Source organism: Vulpes vulpes, chromosome 8, assembly GCF_048418805.1.
Source record: "Vulpes vulpes isolate BD-2025 chromosome 8, VulVul3, whole genome shotgun sequence".
Classification (NCBI taxonomy): Eukaryota; Metazoa; Chordata; class Mammalia; order Carnivora; family Canidae; genus Vulpes; species Vulpes vulpes.
Genome location: NC_132787.1, coordinates 90,550,937 through 90,564,582, shown reverse-complemented (window position 1 = coordinate 90,564,582; position 13,646 = coordinate 90,550,937). Strand labels below are relative to the sequence as shown.

At 43.7% G+C, this 13,646-nt stretch overlaps 1 protein-coding gene across 1 annotated transcript in view; it reads right to left on the bottom strand.

The window, feature by feature from the left end:
* The window catches only part of IFT172 (intraflagellar transport 172), a 37,643-nt gene that overhangs the window by 12,004 nt on the left and 11,993 nt on the right, over positions 1-13,646 (bottom strand). Inside the window, exons 15-25 of the mRNA XM_025984002.2 lie at positions 11,878-11,990; positions 10,887-11,054; positions 7,281-7,417; positions 7,007-7,114; positions 5,557-5,641; positions 5,163-5,255; positions 4,569-4,646; positions 4,094-4,342; positions 3,836-3,914; positions 3,516-3,636; positions 3,207-3,351 (exon numbers count right to left, since the gene is read on the bottom strand). Coding sequence (XP_025839787.1) covers positions 3,207-3,351; positions 3,516-3,636; positions 3,836-3,914; positions 4,094-4,342; positions 4,569-4,646; positions 5,163-5,255; positions 5,557-5,641; positions 7,007-7,114; positions 7,281-7,417; positions 10,887-11,054; positions 11,878-11,990 — 1,376 coding nt within the window. The remainder of the gene's footprint in view (positions 1-3,206; positions 3,352-3,515; positions 3,637-3,835; positions 3,915-4,093; positions 4,343-4,568; positions 4,647-5,162; positions 5,256-5,556; positions 5,642-7,006; positions 7,115-7,280; positions 7,418-10,886; positions 11,055-11,877; positions 11,991-13,646) is intronic.

Below are 13,646 nucleotides of genomic sequence, written 5' to 3'. Positions count from 1 at the left end.
GAGGAAGACACAAAGAGATGGAAAAATATTCCATGCTCATGGATTGGAAGAATTAATACTGTGAAAATGTCAATGTTACCCAGGGAAATTTACACATTTAATGCAATCCCTATCAAAATACCATGGACTTTCTTCAGAGAGTTGGAACAAATCATCTTAAGATTTGTGTGGAATCAGAAAAGACCCCGAACAGCCAGGGGAATATTAAAAAAGAAAACCATAGCTGGGGGCATCACAATGCCGGATTTCAGGTTGTACTACAAAGCTGTGGTCATCAAGACAGTATGGTACTGGCAAAAAACAGACACATAGATCAATGGAACAGAATAGAGAATCCAGAAGTGGACCCTCAACTTTATGGTCAACTAATATTCGACAAAGCAGGAAAGACTATCCACGGGAAAAAAGACAGTCTCTTCAATAAATGGTGCTGGGAAAATTGGACAGCCACATGCGGAAGAATGAAACCAGACCATTCTCTTACACCATACACAAAGATAAACTCAAAATGGATGAAAGATCTAAATGTGAGACAAGAATCCATCAAAGTCCTAGAGGAGAACATGGGCAACACCCTTTTCGAACTTGGCCACAGCCATAGGTTATGAAGCTAATCCTGGAGTCCCACCAGCAACCATGAGTGGTTCCATGATGGGAAGTGACATGCGTACTGAGCACTTTGGGCAGGGAAGTGCGGGACCTGTGGGTGGACAGGGTCCTAGAGGAATGGGGCCTGGAACTCCAGCAGGATATGGTAGAGGGAGAGAAGAGTATGAAGGCCCAAACAAAAAGCCCCGATTTTAGATGTGATATCTAGGTTTTCATTCCAGTTTGTTTTTGTCTTTTCTTGTTTAGGTACCAATCTTTTAAATTCTTGCCTTTTAGTAAGAAAGCTACCTTTTTATGGATGTTAGCAGTTTATTGACCTAATATTTGTAAATGGTCTGTTTGGGCAGGTAAAATTATGTAATGCAGTGTTTCAAATAGGGGAATTTTTTTCCTTTGTATTTCCTTTTTTTTTTTTTTAAGATTTATTTATTTATTTATTTATTTATTTATTTATTTATTTATTTATTTATGATAGACAGAGAGAGAGAGAGAGAGAGAGGGGCAGAGACACAGGAGGAGGGAGAAGCAGGCTCCATGCTGGGAGCCCGACGCGGGACTCAATCCCAGGACTCCAGGATCGCGCCCTGGACCAAAGGCAGGCGCTAAACCGCTGAGCCACCCAGGGATCCCCCCCCCCCCTTTTTTTTAACTGTATAATGTCCCTCAAGTTATGGCAGTGTACCTTGTGCCACTGAATTTCCAAAGTGCACCAATTTTTTTTTTACTGTGCTTCAAATAAATAGAAAAAATAGTTATATATATATATATAAAGAACTTGGCCACAGCAACTTCTTGCAAGATACATCCACGAAGGCAAGAGAAACAAAAGCAAAAATGAATTATTGGGACTTCATCAAGATAAAAAGCTTCTGCACAGCAAAAGAAACAGTCAACAAAACTAAAAGACAACCTACAGAATGGGAGAAGATATTTGCAAATGACGTATCAGATAAAGGGCTAGTATCCAAGATCTATAAAGAACTTATGAAACTCAACAGCAAAGAAACAAGCCAATCATGAAATGGGCAAAAGACACGAACATAAATTTCACAGAGGAAGACACAGACACGGCAACAAGCACATGAGAAAATACTCCACATCACCTGTCATCAGGGAAATACAAATCAAAACCACAATGAGATACCACCTCACACCAGTGAGAATGGGGAAAATTTTTTTTTTAATTTTTATTTATTTATGATAGTCACAGAGAGAGAGAGAGAGGCAGAGACACAGGCAGAGGGAGAAGCAGGCTCCATGCACCGGGAGCCCGACGTGGGATTCGATCCCGGGTCTCCAGGATCGCGCCCTGAGCCAAAGGCAGGCACTAAACTGCTGCGCCACCCAGGGATCCCGAGAATGGGGAAAATTAACAAGACAGGAAACAACAAATGTTGGAGAGGATGTGGAGAAAGGGGAACCCTCTTGCACTGTTGGTGGGAATGTGAACTGGTGCAGCCACTCTGGAAAACTGTGTGGAGGTTCCTCAGAGAGTTAAAGATAGATCTGCCCTACGACCCAGCAATTGCACTGCTGGGGATTTACCCCAAAGATACAGATGCAGTGAAACACTGGGACACCTGCACCCCTATGTTTATAGCAGCAATGTCCACAAGAGCCAAACTGTGGAAGGAGCCACGGTGTCCATCAAAAGATGAATGAATAAAGAAGATGTGGTCTAGGTATACACTGGAATATTACTCAGCCATTAGAAACGACAAATACCCACCATTTGCTTCGAGGTGGATGGACCTAGAGGGTATTATGCTGAGTGAAATAAGTCAATCAGAAAAGGATAAACATTATATGGTCTCATTCATTTGGGGAATATAAAAATTAGTGAAAGAGAATAAAGGGAAAGGAGAGAAAATGAGTGAAAATATCAGTGAGGGTGACAAAACATGAGAGACACCTAACTCTGGGAAATGAACAAGGGGTAGTGGAAGGGGAGGTGGGCAGGGGGCTGGGGTGACTGGGTGATGGGCACTGAGGGGGGCACTTGGCGGGATGAGCACTGGGTGTTATGCTAAATGTTGGCAAATTGAACTCCAATAAAAAATAAAATAAAATAAAATTAAAATTAAAAAACAAAACAAAACAAAAAAGGCCAAGAACAAGAGTCAAAGCAGCTGCAGGAGGAAAGAAGAAATCTCAGCTGGGATGGAGGAAAGCCGTGGATACCATTATTCCACAATGAGCAAGAAGAGAGCAATAGGTGTCTCATACCTTCTACTGTTTTGAAAAAAAGACCAGCCAAAACCAGAATGAGGACAACACAATGGCAGTTTAAAAGGACCTCGCATTTCCACAACACTAGGCAACTGTACATTGTAACTCTGGTGGAGTCACCATGAAGAGTCACACATGCTAGCATAGGCAGAGAGCTGGTGACTAGCTTTCTATATCTGGGAGAGGGGTCTGTGTCATGTTGGAATGAAATAAGGGAAGTCAACTGCCTTCTCCTCACTCTGGTTGGCTGGTACTTCTGGGACCCAGAAAGAAGGATTTGGTGAGGTGGCCCCCACTTCCTGTTCTGGGTTCTCTCCTTGTTACCCTGTACTGTATTGCCCCCAGCTCCAGAAAGGGATTCTCCTCACCTCATACTCCTGCAGAGACGCATAGTGTTGGGCCACACGGGGATAGTATTTGGACGCAGTGTTCTGGTCCTGAAGATCTAATATATAAATTGCCTTCTTCCACTGGCGGGCACCCAGGGCAGCCTCAATTGCCTTAATGGAGCACCTGGCAGAGTTGGGAAAGGCATCCATACGTATAAGGAAAGAGGAGGTAGGGAGAAACTGCAAGCATACTCCAACCTATATTTTGCCATCTCTCTTCCAGCGCTGGTGCCCCCACTTGTCCCATCACCTTAGACCTCATGCCCAAGCTCCTTTGCGCCCCTCTACCTGGCTTCAATGTAGTGATTAATGGCTGCATCCAGCTGCTTCTGCTGCACCAAATGATCCCCCCACGCCTCTTCCAGTCTCACTACTTCCACTGGGAATGCCAACCGAGCCAGCTCCACCGCTGCCAGACAGAGAGAGCACTCAGCTAAGACTTCCAGGGATGGGACTCAGGAAAAGTAAGACAGGAAATGGGGTGTGGAAAATAAGTGAGAAGGGGAGGAATGGAGAACAGCGGATCGAACTGAACAGATACACAAAACAGGTCCTGGGGACTATCTGGGTGACTCTAACAGTGAAGGCTGGGCTGTGCGTGGTAGTACCTTTCATGAATGCGTTGCCTTTACGGTAGCACTCCAGGGCCCGCTGAGGATTTCGAATCTTCTCGAAGAGATCACCGGCCTGTTAACACACACCACATGACTACAAAGATAGCCCTACTACACAAAGAATCAAGTATCAGCCCCTAAGGGAGGAGACTGAGCCACCAGTCATGGGGAGGTACTGCATTCCAGGCTTCCTCTGGATAGGAGGGACCCTGAGCTCTGGAGATGAGGACAGGAATGAGAAGCCAGTCACACCCTTTCATACAGCTCCCCCTTGACAAGGGCTGCAGTGATGTGTTCCACCAGCTCTGTGTTGGCTAGCAGTTCCTCCCGGGCCAGCACCAGTCGAGCAGCTTTGGCAGGGAGCCCTGCTTTGAGGTAGAGGCTGATGGCTGCTAGTCCATCTCCTTGGCTCTCCTGTAGTTCACCTGCTCGCTCCTCTTGCTGGGTGTCCATCAGCCACTGATAGTAACCCCGGCGCAGCTTCTCCAGGGCCGGGTGCCCCTAGATGTGCAAGAGAGGCAAGAGGAGTCACATCCCTCCTTCCTGCCCTGCTGTTTCCTAAGCTTCTCCAATCCCACTGTAACAATGGAAATCCTCCCAGTCACCACCATCCTAACTCCCAGACCCAACTCTGTTCCAGTTCCTATAGCATCCTTGATTAGAGAAGGCCTATGATATTGGTGGAACTGAGTTGTGAGCACTGTGGAGAAGACAGAATTGGTCATACCTTGGCCTGAGCCACTGCGATACACTCATCCCAACGGTGTAGCTCCTGGTACATGTCCATGGCCTCCTCGACGGCATTCTGGGGAGGATCCGGGCAGAGGAAAGAGGGACACCAGGAAGACATATGAGGGCCAGAAATCAGCAGGCTGTTCTCAGTCTGGCTACGATGCCAGCCTGTGTGGACTGAAAACCTCATCCTTTACTTATGTACAAGCATTGGTCCATTTATTATGAAGGTAAAAGCAGCTTAAGCCTCAGGGCATCTTATTTGCATAGGCCCCTTCCAAGGCAGGTTTTTCTTAAAGAGGGCTCCTCAAATTGTGTAAGCTTTCATTTTAGGCCCCACAAACCTGGATCTGCCTGTGTGCACAAGAACTGCCAGGACAGGCTCTGGAGTACAGGGGGAGACAGCAGACAGTTTATGAAAGAGACATAACTGTAAGGACTAATGCAGAGGGGAAGTGAGGAGTGAAATTAGCTGCACAAACCTTTCTAAAAGCTCTCCCCAGTCCTCTTTCCTCTTCTCTGTTTGCCTTGCTTCCCTTCCCCACCAACCCCACTCCCCTCTTCAATCTGGTTCCTCTGCTCCCATTACCTGTTCCAAGAAGATCATTTCAGCCAGCTTGTAGTTCTTCTCTAGCATGGCTAGGCGTGCTCGGACCTGGTAAAAGTCTGTTCCTTCTCCACCCTGTGGGGAGGAAGAAGGTTCTGTTATTCTGTTGGTGCTGCCAGAGCCATTCTGTCTGTGTGAGCTTAAACAGGAAGGCCACAAAAGACGAGGAAGCTAAGAGATTGGAAAGCTGAAAAACTTCATGGGCTTAGAGGATGAGATCTGACAAGTAATTCCAGAGTGGTTTGACTTGAGGGTGGAGGTGGGGTAGGAAGAATAGAGCAAACAAGCCATGGCTGGAAAGCCAGAGATCATGGGGTTGATCATGAAGAGAAATCTCAGCTTGAGAGACTGAATAATTCAGGAGGATAATACTTGCATATTCCCGAGACACTTGATCTGCAATCTCATTGGTCTCGTGCAGGAATCGAGCTTTTGCTACATGGCCCAAAGCAGAAAAGCACCTATAGTTTGGAGGCAACCATAGTAACAGCAGTATTACTATAGGATCATCATGAATTCACTGGCTCAGCAGATACACACTGAGCATTGATTACGTGCCAGGCACTGTTTTTGTCACTGGCAACACAAGGGGATGAGACAGATGAGGGCCTTGCTCTCACAGAACTTACTTTCTAGTGGAAACAAATAATTAGTAAGCAAATAAAGATCAGAGAATGAGTGAAATAAAATAGTGCGAAATTACATATAAACAGTCGAGCTGGTAGTCAGAGAAGGCCTATCTGAGGGGCTGAGATCTAAACACAAGAAAACGTCAGTCATGGCAAGATGGGGAAAAATTATTCCAGGCAGAGGGAATAGTACATGTATAGGTACCATGGAAGGAGTGAGTGTGATTTGCTCAAAGGGCCCAAAGGATGCCAGGGTGGCTGGAGACTAATGGGCAAGGAGGTACCTGGCATAAGAAGGAGGCAGAGGCCCAATACTGTAGGGCCTTAGGATACGGCAAAGAGTATGTATGGATCTTATACTAAGTAGAACAGTAAGCTACTGGCAAGTTCTGAGAAAATAAAAAAAGACAATATCTAATTTATGGTTTAAAAAATGACCTCAGCTATTATGCGATGAATAGATGGTATGTGAGACTAAGAGACTTTTGTGACACTGCAGGTAGTTGAGGTGTGGTCTGTTCTAGGGTGGAGATAGTAGAGCTGGACAGTAAAAACTTCAGGAAATGTTCTAAAGACGCTGGGTCAGGGCCGAGGAGAAGCTGGTAGTCTAGCTGTGGGGGTATGGGAAAGAAGGGGTCCAAGAGGACTCCTGGACAAAAACAGCAGCAATTGACGTTTACTGAGCACTTAGAATCTGCACTCTTTGCACAGATTCTCTCACTTTCTTCACTGCCACCACACTTTCTTTACTGCCCTAGGAGGTAAATTGTATTAATACCCTCATTTTACAGAGAGAAAATTGAGAAACCAAGGCTTGGAAAGGTTGGTTCATTTAGCCTAAGGTTATACAAGCTGATAGAGCCAAGATAACTCAGAGTCTAGAGTCCCAAGTTTGTCCTACTAACTACACTCCTATACCACATTCGGAAATACACATCAACTGTGGAGTGGAGGGTATGGATGTTAAAACTCTGAAAGGGCACCTACTTATAAGAAAGGGAAGCAAAAACAAGAAAAGACATGCTCCTATAACCTAGGATGGAAGAATGTTTGGAATAACTACATGAAAGGGTTCTAAGATTGTTGTTGGCATGGAAAGGAAGCTGTGCCTAGGCACTGGGAGGAGCGGCCTACTGGCACAATATCTCCTGGCTATCCTTCCTAGCTGCCCAGCACCTCGGTTCTCGTCTACCGCACCTCTCGGCAATGTGGAGCTGCCTTGCCTCTAGCGCCAGTTTGCTCAAGGTTTTCCACATTGCCTCTGTTTCAGGGGTCATTTCCAGAGTCTCCAAGAAGGCTGTTGCCCTGAAGAGAGAAGAAAAGAAAGCAACAGTCCAGCGTCAGCAAGACAAGGAGGAAAACTGGTGATGGGGCAAGGGGCAACATGGCCAGTTTTCTGGCCCATCCCAGGTCCTCCCTCCTCAGAACCAGACTCTCCCACACCCCATGGGTTATTAGCCCAGCCTCTCACCGGGTGTAGTTGCCATCATCGATGGCTGTTCCAAACTCGATAAGGCCTTCATCCAGCGTGTAGGCAACTGTAGTCACACCTTCGGTCACCATCACCTCGGTCTTCCCCCCACCCCGTTCCAGACCTATGACATCGCCCTGTAAAATTTCAATTCCCCCACCCCACCCAAATTCCAGGTTAGTGTTTCCACAGATGCCATCACAGAATGGACCCACCCTTATCTAGACCCTAGTGCTCACAGACTGCGGGGAATTACAGTGGCCTTTGCCTAACATTTAGTTTCTCCCAAGCAGGTAAGAATTCCTTATCTATGCTAATACCTTCAGGTTAAACTACACTCAGCTGTGCCCACACTAATGCCTGGAGGTAAACTGACAAAGTGTGCATCCACTTCTGCTTCCAGCTTGAGTCCTCGGTTGAAATAAAACTTCAATCTGGGACATACTATTTAATGCATTTGTTGCTGAATTCATCTGAAGAAATCACTAGGCATGCGGATAAAGGGGAACCCTCTTACACTGCTGGCGGGAATGCAAGCTGGTGTAGCCACTCTGGAAAACAGTATGGATGTTCCTCAAAAAGTTAAAAATAGAGCTACCCTGTGGCCCAGTGATTGCACCACTAGGTATTTACCCAAAGATACAAATATAGTGATCCAAAGGGGCACCTGCACCCCAATGTTTAGAGCAAAAACGTCCACAATAGCTGAACTATGGAAAGAGTTCGGATGTCCATCAACAGGTGAATGGATAAAGATGTGGTATATATATATACACAATGGACTAGCACTACTCAGCCATCAAAAAAAAAAAAAAATGAAATCTAGTCATTTGCAATGACGTGGATGGATCTAGAGGATATTATGCTGAGTGAAATAAGTCAATCACAGAAAGATAATTATCATATGATCTCATTCATATGTGGAATTTAAGAAACAAAACAGATGATCAGAGGGGAAGAGAGGAAAAAATAAAACAAGATGAAATCATTGAGGGAGATAAACCATGAGACTCTTAATCATAGGAAACAAACTGAGGGTGGTTGGAGGGGAGGGGGTTGGGGGGGACAGGGTAACTGAGTGATCGACATTAAGGAAAGTGTGTGATGTAATGAGCACTGGGTGTTATATAAGACTGGCGAATCACTGACCTCTACCTCTGAAACCAATAATACATTATATGTTAATTAATTGAATTTAAATAAAATAAAAAAAATCACTAGGCATGTTTCTTACCCTGTCTCCTACTGGAAGGAAGGGAGGGAAAGAGGGAGAGGAGGAGGGAGGGAGGGGAAGGAAAGGAAGTGAAGAAAAAGAAGAAAGGAGAGAAAAGGAAGGAAGGAAGGAAGGAAGGAAGGCAGGCAGGCAAGCAGGTAAGCAAGCAAGCTAGCTAAAACCTGAGCAGGGAAAAACAGAAGGAGAACAAGCGGAAAGGGTACAATTGCCCTGATGGCAAACACAGTAGCGGAAGAATAAACCAGGGATCCTCCAGCAGGATGAATCTGAGAATCCATCAGTCATGAAATCTGGGATCCTTTCTTCAGGAAAGGGAAGAAAAGTCATTAATATGCCTGATTCCTACAGAAGCAAACACTGATCATCTCTGGAGGAAAATATGTCCGTGTTAGGCCCTTGAGATTCTAACAGATTATATTCAATGTAACATGAGCTCCCCATAAAAAAAATAGTACCAAAATAAAATATAAGTGAACCACCATAAAAGAGTAAACAATAACTACAGCACTTTTGGGCCTGCAAGGATTTCCAGTATTAAAAATGAGTTATGAAAAAAATTATGGAGTATAAGTATAAAATGTTTAAAAACCTAAAAGATGGAATGAAAAATTAAGCAAGAGACAAGAGACTATCAAAAGTGGCCAGGCTGTACTTGCTTCAGCAGCACATAGTAGGAAAAATGACCAGGCAGACTGGAGAAAGAACCAAATAAAACCATATGAAAAATTCAATATTTGAAGTAAAAAAAAAAACTCAGTAAATGGTTTCAATAGCAGATGAGATGATGGTGAAAGCAAATCTCTGACCTGCAAGAAATTACCCAGAATGTAGCATGGAGTGAAAAAGAGAAAGGAAGAATAAGAGAGGTTATAGAAGCACAAAGACAGAACAAGAAATGGAACACATGCCTAATTAGAGTTCTGAGGGGGAGACTGGAGAGTGCAAGAGAAGAAGCAACATTTGAAGAGCTCATGGCTGAGGAACAACTGGGTTCCTCGTAAATGTGCTCCCTTACACGCATATACATGGAGCATGATGAGTAAAAGGACATTTACATGCAGATGTATTATAGTGAAGTTTCAGAGTGCTGAAGAAAAAGACTTTAAAAGCTGCAAGAAAGAAAGGACAGAAAGGGCTATTAATAAGCTTCTCAGAACAAAGGAAGTCAGTCAGTGGGACAGTATTTGTGAAAGGCTAAGAAAACCTGCCAATCTGGAATTGAGTAGGAAGTCCAAGTATCTTTCAAGAACAGGCCAAATAAAAACATTTTCAGATAATTCCATTTCAGGAATTTTCAGAAACTGAGCATTTGTCTTTAAAACACTTTCTCTCAAGGAGAAGAAAAATAACTCCAGAGGGAAGATCAATGCAAAAGAAAAAGTGAACAGAGAAACTGGTACTATGATGGTAGTAAACAAGTTCTGGCTGCGTAAGTGAATAATATCTAACTTTGTGGATAACAAAATACTGAACAGGGACCTCTGGATGGCTCAGGCGTTGAGTGTCTGCCTTTGGTCTGGGGATCGAGTCCCACATCGGGCTCTCTGCCAGCAGCCTTCTCCCTCTGCCTCTCTCTCTCTTTCTCATGAATAAATGAAATCTTTAAACAAAATGGCAAAGGGGAGGTGATCAAAGTTAAGGTCCTTGTATCATTTGCCGGGAAGTTAGATGCTAAATAACTTGAGACTATTAATTTAAGTATACGGTAAACTTCTGAGGGTAACCACTGTAGGAATAAAATGTAAAACTACCAAAGCAAAAAGATGAAAAATGGTGTTTAAAAAAGGACAAAACAACCCCCAAGCCCCAAACTTAGTCTAAAATGAGGCAAGAAAGGAGGAAAAAAAGAGATATAGAAAAAGGACAAAAAAAACCTCTCAAGTGCTCTACATATACCCATATCAGTCATCCCAGCCTAGCACAAGGGCTTCTCTTGTTTTCACAGTTCTTCCCAGATTTTGGAAGACCACTGGAATGTAAGTGATGCTGGTGGGATAGACAGAGTGTCTGACCTTCAGGCTGATTAAGAACGAACTCTGAATGGCGTACAACAGAGAAGCAGCACACAGGAACAGAAACAGATCTGCCCTTCCCATGGAGGCTCTTCCAGCTTAAGAAAACTCATTATGAACCTGGTGAATTCCTAGGGCCACTGTAATAGGGATATTACAAGGACTTAATGTCAGGAATCTGAAGAAGGATGGTTCTGGAACCCAGGCCACTGTGGGGAAGGAGTATAAGCTTTAGTTTCCAACTCTATTACAGAGATTATGTGTGGTGGTCCAGAGAAAACCAAATAACCTTGGGAGCTTCCTCAGGGTCCTAATCAATCAGTCTGACACTATGTCTAAGGTGCTCTGGTGTCAACATACCCTAATCGAGGACATGGTGACCCTCTCAGGTGCCTCAATGTTGTACCACACACACAAGCTGTTTCGGTTCTGAGCTACCAGCACATCACTTCCTGGGACCCATTGCACGTAGGAGCAGAAGTTGAGGATCATTGTCTTAGTGCAGCTTTCGATATCGTATAGATGTAACTAAAGAAGGAAGAGGTAATACAATTAGAAGGGGATATAGAATGTTTTCTGATCTTGACCATTTCTTTAATGGTGAAATGTGGTGAACTGACCCACCAGTCAAGTAGATGCTGAATTTCAAAGCTTAATAACCTGCAACACTTGAAGTTTATGTTGACTTGGTATATGCTGACACTGGCCAATAAGAGATAACCGAGTAAGCAAAGATCTACACCCAGAATTTTAAGTTAGGGGAAGGACAGACTTTCATTCTTAGAGTAACTCTGGGCCAGGGTTGCCAGATTGGATTACAAAAGTAAGGTCACCAGGCAAATTAAATGGTCTGGAAACTTGTGATGTGGCTTTCACAGCACAATGAAAATGAAATGAATAATCACCAGACAGTCTCTCTGCCCTTGAGGCTGAGCTCTTTGGTGTACTTCATTGAGATCAGAGTCAATAAAGGGCTCATGAGGGACTTTCCTCAAGCCAGCTTTAATTCTGTCAGATACGTGTAGCTGAAGGACACTGGAACGAGTGTGGGTAAAGGTCAGCTCGGCATGTGGAGGTGATGCAGTTTCACGAGGGCAAAGATTTGTGAAGTAAGAGAGAAACCAGCTCCCAAATTCCCCTCTGGACTTTGGTGCCATCTCCTTAAGGGTAATATAGGATGGGCTATGATGTCAGCCCAATGTTGATTCTTCTGTGCCTTTTGCTATATGTTAATGGCACAGAACCAAAAAATTATGTCCCATCCTGCCCCCTACAATCCCTGATGGCAGGTACTACCACATCCTCTATGGACTGACTACTCAATGGCTAAGGCCTTAGTAACCCTCCTTACACGAAGTTTCCGGTCCCTGAAGAGAAGCTTGTGCCCAGTTTCATTAAGTTCCAGCCAATCCACACGGCTGTCGTGGCTGATGGTGCCAATGTTGTAGCCACCAATCAGATCCACTACGAAGTAAAGGAGACGGGGGTTAAGAAGACAGATTCCACAAAATCATATATAGGACATGAGGCAGCCTGCAAAAGTCTTGCCTTCAATGGTATGCTGGGCTTTAAGAATGATGCATCAGTCTACGGTTATGAGGAATGCAAACAGTCAATAAAACATAATTTTGCTAAGGTGCTTACAATACTAGATTTCTACTAAAATTTAACTCTGTAGTTAACTCCAAAGGTCTAGATGTGTCAAGAAATGTGATTCCTCTCTGGGATTCTTGGGGTTGTCTCATAGCCCATCAGAACAGATCAGAGCAACTGGCTTCTGTTACTCACAAAATCCTCTGGAAGGCAGCATTGAGCACATTAAGAAAGAGCCCTATTCCTATTCCAGCACACCAGTGAGAGAAAGCTGATGGATGAGATGACCTTCATGAACATTTTTGCTACAAGGAGTTGCCTGCACTTTGAGTGCCTATGATGTAAGAGTACTGAGAGGTCAACAATGGTGAAGGCCCACAGACAAAACAGGAGGAACCTCTGACTCAAGTTAGGTTGATCATGCTGAGGATGAGTTTTTTAGTTTGGTGTGAATTTTGTAGACAATATAGGAAATGATCACACTTAGACCACTCAGCATTGGCTACGATGCTTTCAGGGGGTCTCCTGAACACAGCCCATTCACTACTCTTATTTTTATACATTACCAGCGTGCAATGTCCTGCCTTTGTTATACATGCTGAAGCTAAAGGCCAAATGCCAGCTAATGTCTACAACTGGGAAGACCAACTTAAAAATGAAATTTCCTTTAATTAAAATGCAACATGATAAAGCCGTATGTTTTAAAGTCCCAATTTCTCAGTAGAATCATAAAATACTAGAGCTATGGGGACCCTATTTCTGTGAACACCCTGAAATCACACACAAAATCGTATGTTTATGTATGTTCTTCTGGGAAAGGATCTATGATTTTAATTAGATACTCAAAGAGGCTGGTAACAAAAAAGGTTAAGAGAAGAACTCTGTCATTTTATACACTACTGAAGATGAGCCCTGTGGAGTGGGGTGACTTGTCCAAAGTCTCACGGATCATTATTGCCACTAGAACATAGGGCCACCAGACTATATTATTTCCATTATAGATACTTACATTTCTGAGCTCAATCATCTGATGTGATATATAAAATTCATGAAATATAAAAGTATCTTAAGAACAGACTCATATATATTTGGAAACTTGATTTATAAGAGGTGACATTACAAATTTGTGGGTACAGAATGGACTTCCAATAAATGGTTAAACATGGAAAAAGTAAAACATGATCTATACCCACATTATTCGCAAAAATTAATTCCAGGTGAAAGTAAATTTAAAAAATTAAAGGAGGGAGTAGAAAACTTTTTCTTTTTAATTTTTTTTTAAAAGATTTTATTTATTTTGAGAGGTAGAGACAAAGGCAGAGGGAGAAGCAGGCTCCATGCAGAGAGCCCGACGCGGGACTGGATCCAGGGTCTTCAGGATCATGCCCTGGGCTGCAGGTGGTGCTAAACCGCTGCGCCACCGGGGCTGCCCAACTTTTTCTTTTTTAAAGTTTTGTTTAAGTAATCTCTACACTCAACATGGGGCTTGAACTCATGACCCCGAGATCAAAAGTCACATGCTCCTTT